The following is an 18,219-nucleotide window of genomic DNA, read 5'->3' as shown; positions in this document are numbered from 1 at the left end:
TTTAACGGCAGAGCATCTCCACCATGGGTGGCACGTCCTGCAAATCCTGCAGGTTTATATCATGGGGAAGAGAAACTGTGGTATTTAATGTGTACCCACCCAGCCTGGCCCCAGCTAGTTTGCTAACCAGAAGCAGAGGTTGAAACATCTCTGTGTTAACTCTGAATACTAATAATGGCTTTAAATATTATCTGTTAACTGCTTTGCAATGAGATCTCGTCAGCTTGTCTGCGATAACTGTGAACTGGATTTAGCTCTCCAAAGGATCATGTTCATGCACAATGTCCCTCAGCACATTCTCTTGGAGATTTAAAGGTTTCTTGCCAGCAGAAAATGAATTCCCCCTTTTATCAGGCAAAGCCAAATAATCTCTTGGCGTTTCACAGTGTCCCTCCTCCTGCACCGCTTCTCAGGCTCTCTCAGGCTCTCCCATTTCTTCCTCCTGAACTGGGGAAGCCAAGGGCTTTGGCGCCCTGTGGTTTGGGCCAAATTTCACAGATTAGACCTTGTCTTTGTGTTCTCTGTAACAAGTAACAGACGGGGCCCACAATGCCTCTACTGAGCAGGAGTCGCCGCTAATCCAGAGGGGGCTTTGAACCACGGTAATAAATCCACTTTTTGGGCAGGCGCGCTATGGGCAGGCATTAGTGATACAGACAATAAGACAATTATGGCAACACTTTCCAAAATGCTTGAAAATCCTCTTGTTAAAAAATTGTTAAAAATTCCCCTATCGCCTTGGAGCTCCAGCTTTTGGGTGATTGCAGCGGAGCCGGAGAAGCTGCCAGGGAGAGCGGTGAGGATGCTGAGACACACAGGGATGAAGCATTGGGGCTTCCTTCTCCCCACTTTGCTGGCAGGACTTGGGTTTCATCACGGAGGATGTCACTCCTTTTATTTTTCCATTGAAAAATGTAAAGTCTGGTCAAAGTCCCCCAGGGGCAGCTCTGGCCAGGCAGAGAGCAACGTAGTGGGGCACAGTCATCGGGCACGGTGTCCTCGGGGCTCTAACGCAAAATAAGGCTCAACCTGCTCTCATGGGAGACATTGCATGAGAAAGAGTGGGTTGGAAAATACTTTTATTGAGGAAAAAAAAAAAAGGCAAACATTTTCTCCTCCTGATGTGTTTTTAGCCTGGCTCCTGAGGAAATGAGGTTCCTACAAGCGTATTCTCCCACTAATAATATTTCAATCAAATCTGGCAGCGGAGCAAAAGTCTCAGAGATAATGAGGTTGCCACAAGCCTCATGAAATAAGGCAGTTGGGTAGATGAGATAGAAACCTTAGAAAAAGCTCAGCAGAGGGGGATCCCTTCGGTGTGCACAGCCCTTATCAGACACTAAAGCACCCACAGTGGGGAGAGCCCCCCTAACACTCCGAGTGCCCACAAAACATTGAGAGCTCCTGGGGCACAAATCCAGGCCACTGATCTGTGATGCTCTGAGAAGTGTACGTTTTACTGGAAGATACCTATTTGAGAAAAAAGCCTTTTCATTTTAGTATGCTTAAAATCAGAACAGGGCATGCGGGTCACGGGACTGAACTTTGTTTTCATGTTCAGGACCGAGAGCCTGGAGGACTTTTCACTCTCGAGAACTGATCTGAAGCAGGAAATTATCTCAACAGTTTGAAAATATTTATGGGGAAGGCAAATTATTCCTTTTCTTTCCTCTGTCTCGGAGATATGCAAAGGTCTGGCTACATAAATGAATTTAGCAACTTTTGTTCTTAGTCTGAGACTTGTGATGAAGAACTGGGTTTTAGTCTGGTTTTGTTTTTTTTTTTTTAAATAGGGTGCAAATTCCCCTCTATTGTGTCGCACCCTGCCACTTCTGAAAAAACAAAGTCCAAACCTGCCCTTGGGATTGTTCATGGAGGTATTTCTGCTGAAAAACCAAATCCAAACAGTTTTGAAGGTGGTTGGCCCCAAATGTAGCCAGTAAAACTCCCCTCAGGCACCATCATTGCAAGGATGGGATTTTTCAGAAATGCAGTGCTTCTGTCAGGGAATCGACACTGTCTGAATTTTCTTAATAAGCTAGATCGTCCAAATGTCTGACATGGATTTGGGACTCTGTCGTGAGCTATATCTCCCCTCTGAAGGTGCTGGGGGAAAGGTTTCTAGGCTGCAATGGAGAGCTCAAGGTCCTTCAGAGGATCTCTGGCTGAGCCTTGTCCGTCGCACATCTTCGCTCCCCACAGTCAGCAAAGCATCTCGCCCCAACATCTACAAGCCCCAGACAGTGCTGGCAGTTTCTGCCACGGCTTTTACCCTTTCTGGGGGCTCTTTGCATGCTTTTTCAGCTCATCCTTTCGTGGGGCTGTTCCTCCCTCCCGTGCTAAAAGCGATGGAGGTCTCCTATTGCAGTGGAGATGCATCTCTAAACCAGCTCGCCTGGTGTTGCCCTTCTCCTGGGAGATGGTGCTTTGGGTCCTGGTTTTACTCATGTGGGTGGAATAAGCAACCGGTGGGTGCATTTGTGGGAGAGCGTCTGCAGGAGCGCGGCACGTGGGGCATCGCTGGGGCCCCGCGCCCTTCTCCTGCAGGACCGGGTGCTCTCGACGGGGCTGGGGATGCCGAGCGGATGCATCAGAGCTGTGCTCCGGGGTTTGCGCTGCAGGTCAGGCCCCCGCCCGGTGAGATGCTGTCTTGTTTATGTCCAGATGTCTTCCCAGCCCGTTTGAGATATGTCAAAAGCCCCTTCCACACACCCCCGTCCCTAAACCAGGTCTGTTTCAAATTTGCCTTTAAACGCAAGTTAGATTCTACTGATTCGGCAAAGTCCAAAAGACACTCCTAGAAGAGAGGGGAGCTTTGCTGAAAAGGGCTCTGGAAGTGCCAGCGTGGCTTTTTGGAGGAGAATGGAGGCCCCAGGCGAAGAAGCAGCCCCTCTCCCACGGCACTGCCGCGGTGCTGGGGTGCACAGCGTCTGCCCAGCCCCGTGGGAGAGTCCAGGCTTGCAGGGGAGTCGAATCGCACGGCAAAACCCTCCTGGGTGGGAGCAATACGTGAAATTATTGACTTCCCTGGAGCTTGAAGACAGCTGCAGCTTAAGGAAATTTTTGGCATGGAGGTGATTTTGCTCTGATCTTATCAGCCGGCACAAACAAACCTCTCTCTCTTCTTTTTACCTCTCTCTTTTTTTTAATTTTTTTTTTTTTTTTTTATTAATGACCTTCTAAGCCAATGTCTGTAGACTGTAGCAGACCAGAGACCCCCAGCAAGTGCAGAACGTCCCTGCCCACGGCGATGCCCCTTGGTGCTCTGTCAGTCCCTGGGGTGGGGGTCTCCTATCAGTCCCCTGTGCTCTCTCCGAGCATCCAGGTTTCAATCCCAGACTGCCTAAAATATATTCCACTGAAAGAAAATATCTGTTTGAATGCTGCTGTATGCGGGGAGGTGGCCCTGATCATAAGTCAGAGAGAGGAGAAAGTCACTGATGAATCTCTGGGGAGACCAGACAGCAAGATTTTACCCTCATCCCAGTTAATTTGCACTAGAACAGACAACTAACACCAATACTGGAGCACTTCCAGGGGGACATATACAGGGGAGCAAAAAGTACAACTTCTTCAGATCACCAGTGGTTACAAACATGAAACTGGAACATGATATTTGTGGTCCCTAAATGTGTGCTCCAGTGCGTGGCACCATCCCCGTGCACCGCGTGGAGGTGGTGGAGCCGCCCTGGGCTGGGGGAAAGGGCTGTACACGGCTCCGACATTTGGTTTGTTCCTCACTGATGGCTCACATAGATCAGACTTAATTAGAAAGTCTGTGGAACCGGAAGGCACATGTGGAAGGGAAAGCAGGATGAAGGCTGGCACATGGAGCCCCATCTGGCTTGAAACAATTAGAAAGTGTCTCAATCACTGGGTTTGCCACAGGAATATTCCACTGCTGCCATGCAGCAAACTTCCAACTCCATCTCCCACAGAAGTGGCTGCTTAATTTGGTGTAGCTGCTCATATATCATTAAAATCGTGGATGTTTAAAAGTTGGCATGGCCAGGTAGACGTGTTGTGTTGAGCTCAAGTCTTCATTAAAAAAAAAAATCACTCCTTTTCCATGTTTTCACTCTACAAACTCAAAATAGTTTAACAGTTTCTGTAATAATCGTGTCCCATCTTTGCTTTGGGACCCTTCCAGCCCAAGCGGGTGAATGGTGTGGCTCTGTTCTGGGCCCCGGAGGTGCCATGGAGGTGGTGGCACTTGGTGGTGGTGGCACTTGATGGCAGTGGCACTCAAGCCTCGTGCGCTGCCCCAGGTCACTTCCACGCAGCAACCCGTGTGCATGGGACAGCTTAAAGCTGCATTTCTACAAACTTTCTCTGACTGGTTTGTGTGTGCCTGGGGGTTGCTGATGACAAGTTTTAGATGTAGAAACCATAAATCAGTGCTCAGCACTTAGAATAATATCGATATAAAGAATTATGGGGCCTTGGGGAGGGGGGTGGCTGAGGCATAGCCACTAACAAATGCAGTATAGAAATACAGCTAGAAAATTGTTCTCGCAGCAATGGAAGAGCATGCCCTATGGAGAAAATAAAATCTATGTTTGGCAGATCAATGACTTGAAAGTTTGGAATTTCTCCAGCGATGTGATTTCTCAGGGATGACCAAGCCTTGATACAAGAACTCGATCCAAGTCCTGCCAGCACTACGAGTTGGCTCATCTCTCATCTAAATGGTAGCTCCAGCTGGTCTTCAAAGAGGAAGAAAAGGAGAAAAGGAAGGGAAGGAAGCTTGATAATTAAAGACAGCTCCCTGGGGGGAATTAATAGAAAGTATTGCCTTGGACTTTGCCTTGTGAAACCACGAATGAGCTGGACAAGAGATGGGCATCAATGTGAGGTTGCTCTGGGGAGAGGAGCATCTCTCTTAGGATGCACTTCACCTCCTCCTAAGGTGGACACCAAGGGTAGATCTCCTGCACTGATGCCCAGCAGTAACGGGGTCCCTGGACAGGAGGGAGCCTGTGGGACCCACCCAGCTGGGATACTCCTATGGACAAGGAAAGGCTGGGGACAGGAGCCCTGCCAGGAGCCACCACTGGTGGCCGTGCTGCCCCAGGGAGCCCTGGTTTAGGGGTTTCAGCCAGGCCGCCTCTATGTCTTTGGGATCTGTTAGCTGTGAGCTTGCCTAACCCCACTTAGCTGTGGACTGGGGACCGTGGCAGCAGGGGACATCTCCAAGAATGGAGGGATGCTGACCACAACTGAAATGTGCAGAGATTCACCATGGGCAGGCTGATCCTCCTGTCCTACATTGGGACACCAACGGTGGGACACGAGTACGCTGGTGGCAGCGAGCCTGTCCTCAGCCTCTGCCGCCTAATGTGGGTTTTAGCCCAGCTGCCTCCTGCACCCCAACTTCTGAGTGGGGCTCCAGGCAGCAGGAAGAAGCTTCACCTCCCCTGGCTTCAGTCTTGTGGAAATGAGCTCTCTGCTCTAAGCTGGTCACGCAGCTCCCTCTATAGTCAGTGGAGAGACGGGGGACTGTCCCACTGTCCCTGTCACCAGGGGCTCTGCTCTCCTCTCCAGGCAGCACAAGGAGCCAAAGGGGTTCAGCTGCATTAGTGTGTGTCCCCCCACACACTAAATGCCTGCAGCTGGGTGGGAGGAAAACCTGCATCTACACCCATTAAATCAAGGACTGGAGGCTGAGTCCGTGGGGATGGCACTCACCCTCTCTCTGCTTCAACTCAAACTGTCTCCAAAAAGTAAATGTCAAAGTCTTGAGCCTTTGCGGGTCCAAGCCAGGAGGGGCAGATAGGCTGGGAGTGGGGTTTTTTTGCACAAGCCATTAAATAATCCTCCAACACAGATGGAAAAGTCTGCCAGGCTCGGCACGGGCGTGGGGCTGCAACAGCGCCGGGTGGAGCAGGCGATGCCATTTTTAACCAAAACACTGAGTCCTAATGAATGTGACCTCTGCAGGTGCCAAATCCTGCCCCTCCGTAAGGGGTTTACACTGGCAGCCTCAGCACAAGTGCATTCATAACGTGTATCATTTGTCATCTTTTCATCAAAAAGTGTGTAAATCCTTTCCCCAAAGTGCAGAGCTGTTTTACAGCCAGGCTGTAAAATCCTGCAGAGTCTCTGGTCCAATAGAATTACATTAGTGCCAATAATCTGGCAAATACCAGGAATGAAATTAATCAAGAGAATTAACACCAGGGCCCTGATTTACGGCAGCCCGTGACGGAGCAGAGTGGACGGAGTGGACGGAGGTTTGCAGGACCCAGATGTGGAATTTCACTTGCAACATCGTTTGGAGCAGAGGGAAAGCAGAAGGAATGGGAAGCAGGGCTTCAGCGTTTTGGGAGCTCTTCACGCTCTCACAAAAATCAGTGAGAAAGGAGGAACAATTCACCCTTGTTCCGATTTTTAACAGATGAAATGCAAAATTTCTTATGTCTGGAATTTTGTTGTTTCTCGGGACAGCCCACACACCTACGGGGCGTGCGCAGGACCCGGGGTTTTGATGTATCTGCCAGAGCAAAGGGCATCCTACTCCAGCGCCTGCTGGGAAGAGCCCATGAATCCCCCATGGCGGAGTTCTGCCGCTGCCATCGGACTCCTCCAGCCCCGGAGTCCCCGTCCGGGGCCACGCAGAGATCAGTTGTGCGGTCTGACCTCAAAACTCCGCGGGGGCCCGAGCCCTTGCTTGAGTAACTGGTGTCCCTGGGTTTGCCTGACCACCCACCGGCAGCAAGCACAGCCCTCCTGCAGCTCCCAGCTCCAGCCTGGCAGGCTCTGGCGCACACCCAACGTTGCCACTTCATGCAATATCCCTGCTCCATCTGTCATCGATTCCTTTGCATGTGGTTTGCAGACTTCATGCCATGCTCTGCCTGTTGTGTGGCTCTGCGACAGGGCATCTCTGATCACTGACAACTTTTTTGCTTTTATCGTTTTTGCAAGAAAATAACTGGAAGCAAATGCACAGGCAAGGAACGCGGCATGGCTGCATCCCTTTTAACGATCAGGTAAAAGTCATCCTTAAAGCCCAACTTCTTAGGCTTTCACCTGTGCTGCTAAGACAACTTCAGATTCTTAAAAAAATCTTTTAATTAAAGTTTATTACAGGTTTGGCTGTTTGTTAGAAAACCAACCAGCCCTCCGCCTGGGCAGGAGGGCACTGACCAGCTCCGCTTTCTGCTCACCTTTTGCTGCCTGAGCCTCGCACCATGCCCTGCAACATGTGTGAAAGTTTGTGGCATTTTCTTTTTCTCCAAGTTAAATAAAAGTAGACATTGTGCAAACATTTCTGCAATGTGATGTTTTTGCATAAACACCAAACCCAACCATTTAAAATAATGCAACTCATGCCTCTATAATTTTCTGATGTTAGATGCATTATGAATTGAGGTACATAACCTAGTGCACAGGACTGAGTGAGAGATGAGAAACACAAGTGAGAGGGAAGGCAGTTTAGCTGGATATGTCTGTTAGACTGAATTAATGAAGTTGGATTAATACAAAAATCTCTTCAGCAGCTCTTTCAGGGAACATTTGCTGTGAGTTCGCCCGAGCTCACGCATGCTTGCCAGGGGGTTTAAGTGTGCTGCATGCTTCCTTGGCAGGTCTCTATTGGCTCAAAGGCACCGATGCTCTATTATATACATTTGTTTAAATATGTTACATGTAGGACATGAACAGAGCAATGTGATGGTTGAAAGAATCAAGTCTTACAGAGAAAACACAATCTGCTGGGTGAGATGAGACGTCAGGCAGTTGTGAGTGAGATGGCAGATGCTACAGGATGGTTAATTCTTTAATTCTAAACACATTCAGTTGAGATGAGGGTGTGGGAGAACTTTGCCCATCAGCAGATGGCTTGGTGAGATGATAAATTAATATTGTTATCAATGGAGAAATGGCTGAAGTTGTTAGATGGTAGGGTTTGTTTTTTTTAAAAATGCCTGTTTTCAACAATTATTTCAGAACAGTCCCTGAATCAGGGAAGAAAAATAGAGAACATAAAATCCCCTGTGTCATAAACAGAGCTCAGGAAAATGAGTTTTCAAAGGAATGCCTTTGCTGTAGGAAACTTCATTTCGCCCGCTTTTGTATAGGACGATGGATTACACCAACAATAAACCATTCCAACTACTGTGAAATTGTGCTAATAGCCTGCGAGTCGGGGAGCTGTTCATGCACCAGCATATTTATTACATACCTTTGTATCTGTTAGCTCCAATAGCCACATTTTTGTTATAAACCGTGGGGGGTTGGAGAAGTATTTAAATTTGGCGATCTCAAATTTCAAGAGCAGGAGCGGTTCGAGAAGGCGGGGGATGAGAAAGGGACAATCGCAAAGAGCATTCAGTGGAGCGAATGACCCAGCAACTGGGAAATTCAGTCTTAAAATGTTGTGGAGTGCCTTGCAAAGGCCAACACACATCTTCCTGGGTGCTCTCTTGGGGAAACTGAGGCACAGCATGGCTCTGAAGTTTCCCACCCACGGGTTTGCCTGCCACCTGATCGTGCTTTTTGGGTAAGAGCACTGTGCTATCAGCCACAGAGAGGTTAGCAAGAGCGAGGGGCCAGGGGACAGCAAGGATAAATGGGCAGGAGAGGGGAAGCACGCTGCCTGGCTGGGGAGGAGAGCTGGGAAAAGCAGGAGCAAGAAAGGTCCTGGGAAATGTCGGGGTCAATGAGAGAGAGAGGGTTAATCGTGGACATCACTGCCAACACAGGGCAGGGGCTGCCTTTTCCCATGATGGAAAAGCTGGGGATGGAGAGGGGATGGGATCCACCCTACCCTACAGCCAAGCATGCCCTCCCTGCTCTGTGCTCCCTGTGCTGATCCCAGAGGACTGGAATCCTTATGGATGCACAGTGACCCCGTGTCTGGGAAAGAGCGCTCCTCTTCCCCAAATCCCACCACATCCCCAGGAGCCCCCATGCTGGAGATGCAGCCAGCATAAACCAGAGCCCTGAGAAGGAGTTAACTATGCTTGGGGAGAGGTGGGAATTCCGACCACCACCACGGCACCCCAAAACCCTTTCTGGGAGCAGGAAGGTAAATGAGAATCAGGCTTTGGACACCAGCAAAAGCCTCTGCGAGCACGCTGCTGCCCGGGGGGTGATGGATACCCGCCTGCATCGCTGCCTGGCCCCGCTCGAGGAGAGCCCATGCCTTCACAATTTCCCTTTGTTTGCCTCAACCTACCGCGCTGTTACTTCGGCTGCGACCCGGCCGTGAAAGCAGAAATATGAACTTTATTACAACACATATCCGCTCAGGGCCGGGGGGCAAGGCGCGGCCGCGCGCGGCAGGCAGCTCGCTGTCGTAGCGGGGGTCCGGCTGGGATGTTGGGTGTTGGGGCTGGCATGGAAGTGGCTCAGCCCCCCTGCACCCCTGCTTTCTGGCTTCTCGGACCCCGAAACGGCAGTTCCTCTCCCCCCCAGAGCCATGGGCTGGGTTCACATCACACCAGCCCGCGCTTTGGCTGAAGCTGTAGCTTGTTAGCAGCCTCAGCGCAGGGCGGGTCGAAAACGTCTCGTTGAAATAGTTTTTACAAGGTGAAAAAAGGGGGAGTAGGGCCGTCTAAAGAAGTGATTTCTTTTTCTGCTTTGGCAAGGAGTATCTGTTTTCAGTGGAAAAAAAAAAAACACAACACACACATGAAGAAGCGTTTTCATTAAAAAATTGAAAATGCTGAAGACCCAAAGCTTTCCAGCCAAAAATACCCAGCTCGGGCCAAAAAGCTTTCCGTTTCTTGTTGAAACAAGTCTTTAGAGAGAAAAGAGCTGAAGCTTTCTGCGGGAAACCCCAGCATCTTCTAATCTGGCTTTTCAATGTTTGCATGATTCCTTCAGCTGTGTCTCAGGTTCAGGATTTATATCTCTTCCAGCAGACAGCTGAGAGTTAAAAAAGTTCTTTTGCAGGATTTGCTCTTATTGCTGCTCCCACCCCAGCTGAAGCCCCGCTCGCCTTCATGTCCGCCACAGGAGGAGAGGAAACCTGAAAAAACTCCATTTGCTGAGCTCAAAATAAAATTGCTTCCCGTTTTACTGTTCTCGCCTCGTCCCGAGGAGTGAAATCTTTTGTGCGTGGGTTAAGTGCTGCCTGTGCCCCCAGCAGCGCTGGGGACAAGAGTGGAAGGTGGGAGCAGGAGACGGGCATTTGGAGGAGGCTGATTTACAGATGCTACTTCTAACTCCATAACTGGGATTTTGTGTAACTCTGCCCTTACATATGTGATGACCAAGTTAGCTGTGGCTATCAGAGCAGATGAAGCGCGATTTGTAAGTGATACAATCTGAAATAATTTAAAGTCATCCTCAGTAGTGAGGACTTTTTGTATTTTGGTGGGCTCGTCCTCACCAGGAGGCTGGGGAGACCAGGGAGAGGTGACGGCAGGGGACGTGCAGGCAAGAAAAGTAATTTCAAGGGCTTGGTTTGGGAGAGGGAGGAGCAGGGGGGAGTTTGGCGAGAGCAAGAACTGTGGCAGCAGGAGCGGCAGGAAGGGATCAGAGAAGGAGCCGTGCGGTCCCGGCCGTCCCACCCCCGACCCGGTACCTTTGCAGGCCTTGCGGTGGGAGATGGGCTTGCTGAGGTCCCGGTAGAAGCCCTCCTTGCAGTAGTGGCAGTGCCGCCCCGCAGTGTTGTGCCGGCAGTTCAGGCAGACGCCACCGCTCTTACGTCCCGACAGCTTGTAGAGCTCCATGTTGAAGCGGCAGCGCCGGGCGTGGAGGTTGCAGTTGCAGGCTGCGAGAGGCAAAGAGCAGAGCCCGTCAGCATCTGTGCCTGGCCACGGAGGTGCCAACCCCAGGGGAGCCCATGTGCGTGGGGCTGGGCACCTTCGAGGTCCTGCCCGCAGTGCCCCGCCGCAGCCGGGGTGTCACAGGATGGGATGCTCTGGTGGCACCTCTGGCTATTGGAAGCCAACTGCTAACCCACATCCCTCCTCGACCAGTGCTGTGTGGTGAGTCCAGCTTTTTGGAGGGGAAGCTGAGGTCACCAAGACTTCGTTTCACCATCGTGACTTGCAACAAATGTGCCTTTTGCCTCTCCCCACTCTTAATGTGAATTAAAAGCTGGGTGCAGGCAGGGCTGCGAGGGCAGGGAGCCCATCCACAGTTAGGAAACGGCAATGCACAACCCCCCAGCTGCTCCTCCAGCTTTGTTGCAAGTGCTTTGCCACATGCGAGTACTGCTCGTCTCCTTCTCATCTGCCCTCGCACTGTGGTGCTTCATATCGCGCTACCGCTTGGTACAAAGCCACCCCCAACTGCTGCAAAATCCCCCCCTTCCCAACGCCCCAGGAGCCCCCTCTGTCTGCCCCCAGGGGAAAGGGGGTTTCCAACATCACCTGCCTGACCTTCCCAGTATCCCAACTCTCACCAGTCCCGACACACATGTGTATTTGAGCTCCAAACATCATTTCAAGACCTTCCTAGCTAGCTTCTTCCCCAGCTTTCCTTCCCGTGCTTGGTACCCGTAGCACAAGGCTCTGCTACGTGTCTGCAGCCCTGAATATGCCGATAAAACCTCACCTCTGCCTCTGCATCTCTCATCCCGCTGCTGGGACAGGGCCGGCCTGACGCCCGGTTAGTCAAATACCAAAAAGTCCCCCTCTGCTTTGATTGCATGTGCTGTGACTGAACCTGCCGGGAGATGTCCAATTTCTCCACCATATGCAGCCTAATGTCAACACAGGGACTATTTTAACAGCGGGCCTTTGCAAAGGACAACTTAAAGACTTCAAAAGCTCAACCCCTCGCCTGCCTCTCCCCAGAGCTGTCACGGGAACATCAAGAGGCAGTTGCTGGGGCTCTGTGCTTTGCTGAGAATTTTATAGCTTGTTTTCTTTTCCCTTTGCTTTTATTTGCTCTTCACCCCCGAACAATGCATCTGTGCAATGCCAACCCACAGCTGGGCCTCTCGGCTCGGCACGAAGGTGTCACGGCTCTGGGCTTGTCACCTTCCTTTAGAGCAGAGACATCTTAATCCCTCATTCCTTCCTGTTTACCTTATGGTGCTTGCCCAAGACAAAGACAAGCTATATTTGCTTAATTATCAAATTTCAGCACAGAAATTACAGTGCAGTTCCGGATTATTTATCAGGAACAATCCCCAGCTAACTCACGACGTGAAAGCAAAGGGGAGAGCAAAATCCTCTGGACACATCCGACCAGCAGGATGGAGACCGTTCTCTCTGCTTTGCAACCTGAATTCCTCTGGCTGATGTGGTGACGCCCAACCTCACGTCCCCACCAAACACTGGCAGAGCAGGAGAAGCAGCCACCCATGTGTAATGGTGAGAAGAGTGGCCCGAGAGTGGTTTGCCAGCCGTGAGAAAGTGAGATTCCTGACACCGAGCAGGGCCACAACTTTGAACTGCGGTTTGCCTCTCCTTAGATGAGCCCACCAGCCTGCAGTGCATTTGTCATCTCCCAAAACAGGAGACGACCATCAAGGAGACCAGAGACGCAGCTCCTGCACGCAGAAGGGATTGCTGCTTTTTAGATCTGGCCGGTCCCACAGACACGTTTGCTGACGCTGCAAGCGCACTTTAACAGCCTGTTTGCATCTAAAAGAAGTGCGGGAGCATGCACCAGGCACTTTCAGCGTCCCCCCTTGTAGGTTTTTCCCCTTCCATCTTAATCTCAGGAAAAGCATTTTGTGCTTTGCTAGGAGCACCCCAGCAGCTGCTCAGCTATGGTATTCTCCTTCTCTCACGGCGTGCCGAGCAGCCCCTGCCAGCACGACGGCTCCGCTGCAGTCAGCGCTGTACAAATAGAGGATTAGAGGTGATTCTTGCCCTGCGGAACGCGTGAGCTAAGCTCTCGGGAGGGAGCTGGTGTTTTCAAAGTCCCAGTCCTTGTTTTACAGAGAGGTGACCGAGATGCTGAGATTAAACCCTCTTCTCGGGTGTGCAGGAGGCACAGGGCTGAGGGCTGGTTCCTCCGCTCAGGGCAGAGCCGTGCCCCGGGCATGGACCGGCTGAGAGACTCACCAGGGCTGCAACTTGAAGGATGTCCTCTTGGCTATAGCTAACCACCAAGGCATCACCTATGTCAACGGCATGGCCTTGGGACTCAGACGAAGCAGAGGAAAAAAGATTTAAATCCCTCAGCCTGAGGGTCTGTCATCCCTGCTGTAGCCTGTGACCGTGCAGGCACATCTCCATCATTCAAAGCCTTGAGACTCACTAGCAGCTCTGCCTTTGGTGCTACAAACCACGGGATTTAGTTCCTGTTGACCAACAATGAGGAGACATTTCTCCAGGTGGTGGCATGGCCTCACAGAAGACCTAGTTCTTCCTTGAAGCTGGCAGAAATGCGCGTTTTCCAAAGAGTGTGAAAGCTCACCTCCTCCTAAAACTTGTATTTTAGGAGAGCTGGACTTGGTACTCAAGTATTTTGCAAGATTGCATTGGCAAATCCTTTTTTAATATTCAAAGCTGAGCCCACCCGAAGAGTGAGTGAAAATCTTCACATTTCTTTGGGTTGCTTGATAAGCAGAAATGTTTTTGCAAAGCCAGGGGAGCAGAACTCCTGGGATTTTCTCAAGATCTTTGCAAATATTTCAGCTGGTCCCACCAGGGCAGAGCAGTGCGGGAATGTGGAGGAATAAGTGGAGTGTGCAGAGCTGCTCGCAGCCCTGTGCCCGGGATCAATTTTACATTGATCTTCCAGGGATGGGGAAATCCAGTGACCAGAGAAGGGAAGAGGCTGAACCTCACAAGAAGCTGAAGGAGCTCCCCAAAACAGCCATCCCTGTCCTCATCCTGAGCAAAGGACCTAAAGATTGTGTATGCCTCAGGGTATAAACACTACCAGGAGGGAGTGAATGAGCTAGGAGAAGGTGTGGGCTGGTCAAGCCCCTCTCCACGCCCAGTGTCTCTGCACTCGTCCTCCCTGCGAGCTCCCGGCAAGCACCACAAGCAGCCAGGGAGCGATGGCCACCCCTCCACCATGACTTCCCAGCTTTTTTGGCACCGTCAGCTTAGCCTTGGCTCTGTCCCCTCCTTCCACCTGCAGTCCCAGGGCACCAAGAACATCCTCTGGGCACTGATTGCCTCCTAACCCCATGCACACGGGTTCTTTTCTGTCACCCTCTCACCTGTTTGTGCAGACAGAAGTGGCCAAACTGACCCAAGGAGAGAGGTTTTAATTGAAATTACTGTCTCCTGTGCTCACCCTGAGTGCCAGGGTTCTGAGTGGCCAGTGCTGTGCACCGCTGGCCACCAGCCAGGGGTAGCTGGCAGCTCCGTCTGTAGCCTGATGCGTTTGCAGATGCCCAATGGGAGAGGCTTGGTCTCACTGAAGGGAAATAGCCATCCTATTTTTTCCTCACAATAGCGCATAGGGACGGAAGAATTAAGGCAATGCAGTAAATGACCCATCTAGGCGTCAGAAAGTCCTTACTGGGGACGAGGCTGGGACACGTCGTGATGGGATCCACCACGCTGGTGCTACAGCCTTGGAGAAAACTGGTGGTGTGGGCCTGGAGAGCCTGAGTGCAGGCAGTGCCTGGGCACACCGCTGTTGCTGGGAGCTGGCTGTTAGGACCAACAGGGAACCAGCAGCAGGTCATGATGCTTTTGGATCCCAGCTCCGAATCTGTGCACGGTCCCCGGGTGCCGCGGGCAGGGCGTGCGGCTCGCCCGGCCACATTTTCCCTGGACAGAGGCGCTCAGGAAACGCGGCTCCCGCCCAACCTCTCCCTCAGTCCGACGGTTAATCCCCTGCTGTGTTAAAGCATTTTGCCTTGTTCCTAACATGAATTGGCCTGGCTTTAATTTCCAGCCAGTGCTTCTCGGTTTGAATTTCTCTGCCACAGTAAGTGGCTCTTTAGCAACCCAACTTTTCTTTCTATGAATGCCTTCGCCAGCTGTAATAAAGATCACCTCCCAATATTGGCATCACCTATGCTCCCCACACTTTGCTTTTCACCCAATGGAGAAGACACCCCTGCATGGGCTGCAGACCCAGCGCAGACCAAGCTATGGGCAACACATGTGCCAGGTGCTGAGACCTCTCCAATGAAAGGTTTTGGCTCTGGTTGCTCAACTAAGCTCAGTGCTGCTGTCTCCTGCTCTCTTCTTTCTCTTATTTTGCCAAGGACCTCACAAGCCTTTTGTTTGCTGACTTTATTGCGCACAGATGTACAGAGTTTCATCAAACAGTCTCTACCTGGGCCACCAGGCTTTGATATGAATAACCAGATATCACTTAAACGCAGATGTTCAGAAACCTGGAGAAGGTCAGAGCGGAAAAGAGGAAAGCTGTGGTTTGGAGCCGGGTGAAAAAAATACAGCAGAAGCATCTCTGCATTAAAAACAGTGACTTGGTCAAATGAATCTGTCGAAGAAGGTCAAGGCGGGCAGGATTTTCCATTTGGGAGAACGAAAGAAGATATGTGAATGGGAGGTGCAGGCTGGAGCTGTGCGGTGGGAGCTGTGGTTGTGGTCTTTTGTGCTGCCGCCGTGTCCCCCGGGCCCCGCGTCCCAGCGCCCTGCGTCTCCCAGGACGCATTCCTTTTCGCGGTTTTCATTCAGCAATGACAATGCTGCCCTTTCAAAAGATCCCACCCTTCCAAAATTTATATTTTGGCAATTTTCAAAATGCAAATTGCTTTTTAAACAAACGAAAACCCCAAAACATTTTGTTTTAATTTTTGCAAACAATAATTCAGGGGAGGGGGGGGAAGGGAAAGGGGAGGATAGAAGAAGCCAGGGGCTGAAAGTAATCTCTAAATTTGACTTGAATATATGAATAGTCTCAGTCTCCTTAAAATTGTCCTTTTCTCAGATAAGTTTTTTTCCCAGAAAATTGCTAGCTCAGCCTGAGCCATTATTTCTCTTGTGCAGGAGCAAGCCTCGCGTGCATCGTCCCAGCTGCTGAGAGGGGCACCCTGCCCATGCCCATCTGGGGAAAGGATTTGCTCCCAGGGCACCCCTGGAGATCTCTTCAGGGATATTATTTTTGAGGGCCATATTGGGCAAGGAAACAGCCACCCTTAAATCAAAGAGAGGGGACAACGGAGATGGAGCAGCCAGAGCCAGTGGAGACCTGTCTGCTTGCTGGACTGGGAGGTAAAGAGAAAGCCCCTATGGAGACAGCAGGAGGGTGTCCCTGTTCCCCCACAGCATCGCATCCCTTCAAGCCTGCTGCCGACCAGTTTGAGGTTTTGGAGCAGCTGGGCATAAACCTGGAGCTGCTGGATGAGCTCCCGCACCGCTGCATGCCTCCGGACCCCTCTGGTCCAGCACGGGCTGCGGTGAGTTGGGCTGCTGGGTTTGTGCCTGGTGAGTGATCCTGAGTGGTGTGGCCCTGCAGGGATGTCCCCTGGGGGGCATGAGCGCTGCCCAAGCTGGGGAGGGGGTTTCTGTCCATGCTTGCTGCAGCAGAATGGCAAAGCACGGATGAACACCGGCCATGGCAGCAGTGAAGTCCTGCACAGTACAGCCACTGCGCGTGGACCCAGGAGCTTGGAGCCATTGGACCTGAGTGGCCGGATCCAGCTCTGCTTGCAGGGCAGGCGGCCCCGTGCCCTCCCGTGTGGCTCAGTGCCACCCACCACAGACCCTGTTGGCCGACACTAAACAGAAACGTTTGCTCAGGAAAATTCATTTGCGTGCACTGTTAAGTCTGAGTAAGGAGGAGGATCGGAAATTGGTTTGGTTTGCTCAAGCTAATCCACCGAAGGGGAAATCCATCGGGGTGTTGTGGCTGCGAGGGGGAGACACAGGGTCTGCGCCAGGCCCCAGGTTTTCCTGACAGTTGAAGCAAAAAGACGGAGGAAAGTGTGCGGGTGCACCACAAAATATGCAGCTATGGCTGGCATCGCCCACGAAGCCAGAGCCACAAACCTGGCTTGCAGCAAAAGCAAGCACGCACTGGTGGGGGGGGGGGGCGGGGAGGAAAGCCCCATCCTTGCTGACGCATCCCAGAGACACACACCCCCCCCCCCCGCTGGGGCCGAAGGCTTTTTGGGCAGCCCCTCGTACTCTGACCTGCTCCCCACAAGGCCAAATGCCTCTAGCCCCTCTCCACCCACGAGAAACACCCCTGAGAGCAAGGAAAGGCCAAACTGCAAATATAGGTAAAGCAAGAGAGAGGGGTCCTGGGAAGAAACACGCCGAGAAAATCTTCCCGGTGGCACAAAAAGGGGTTGGGGAACAGAAGACTTTTCCATGCATGAAAAACCTGAGGAATGGCAATTCTGCAGAAAAGCTCTAGACGAGATGGCATCAGAGTGACCCAGGACCTCCCTGGGGGTGCTGCACAGCCCAGGTGCCCTTCACTTCCCACTTTGCCCAGTTCCCAAACCCCTATGTGCCCCAGGGACCGGGAGGCCCTGGAGATGTCCCCCGGTCAATGTTGGTTCTGCAAAGTATAACAAGGCTCTGCAATACTGAAGCCCAAGTTGGTAACAGCAACATTTACGCCTGCCTGAGATTTCCAATGATAAGACCCTCATTTTCTTTTACATAAAAAAAATGCCAAACTCACTGTTTGGGCTGAAATGTTTGAGACCGGGTGTCTGACTCAGGCTGAATATTTCTGGAAAAATTCCTGCTAAAATGATTCAGCTGCTAATGAGAAACAAGGCTAGTGAAAAATACAGTGTTGTGCCAACGCTAACAAATTTAGGGATTTCTTTCCTTAAAGAAAATCTATCGCCCGTATATTTGAAGCCAAGGCTTAAAAAGAAAAACATTGCTTCCTGGTAAGGATGTGTCTTTGCTGTCTCTAAGAAGAACTGCTCAAGCTTGGCCGAGTTTCTAAGTCACTGAAAAATGGGGGACATTTTTGGTCAAAGTTGATGGAGTTTGGCAGCTAAATTCTCTGAAGATCTTATTTTCACTGGCCAAACCAAGCTCAAAACCAAGCCTGTAGAGAGAGGGCAGTAGATGCTTGTCCTGCTGGTGGACTCTCGGGTGCTGGACGCAGCGGTGCCAACCCTCAGTGCTCCCTCCTGCCTTCGGTACGAGATTCACCTCCGTATATCAGACTTCCCCAACAGCGATGGTCATCAGCAGGCCTGTCAGCAGGAAGGGTGAGCTTTCAGCAGATGCTATGGAGTGGGAAGGAGAAGCAAATGCTAAACAGCAGAGCTTGACGGATTCAACCCATGAATGTGTTTTGGGGATTGCCCTCACCCCAGCAGACAGGAGGGGTAAACCAGTCACATCCATGGTAAACCAGTTGTCCATCAGCACCTGTAGCCAGCTCAAATACTGGCCGTCAAAA

General features: G+C 51.3%; 1 protein-coding gene across 1 annotated transcript in view; it reads right to left on the bottom strand.

Moving 5' to 3' along the window:
- The window catches only part of NTN1 (netrin 1), a 106,016-nt gene that overhangs the window by 39,777 nt on the left and 48,020 nt on the right, over positions 1 to 18,219 (bottom strand). Inside the window, exon 2 of the mRNA XM_059828316.1 lies at positions 10,535 to 10,723. Within this exon, the coding sequence (XP_059684299.1) occupies positions 10,535 to 10,723 (189 nt within the window). The remainder of the gene's footprint in view (positions 1 to 10,534; positions 10,724 to 18,219) is intronic.

Source organism: Gavia stellata, chromosome 22 (assembly GCF_030936135.1).
Source record: "Gavia stellata isolate bGavSte3 chromosome 22, bGavSte3.hap2, whole genome shotgun sequence".
NCBI lineage: Eukaryota > Metazoa > Chordata > Aves > Gaviiformes > Gaviidae > Gavia > Gavia stellata.
Note: the sequence above shows the minus strand (reverse complement) of the source record. Positions and strands in the feature narration are given on the sequence as shown.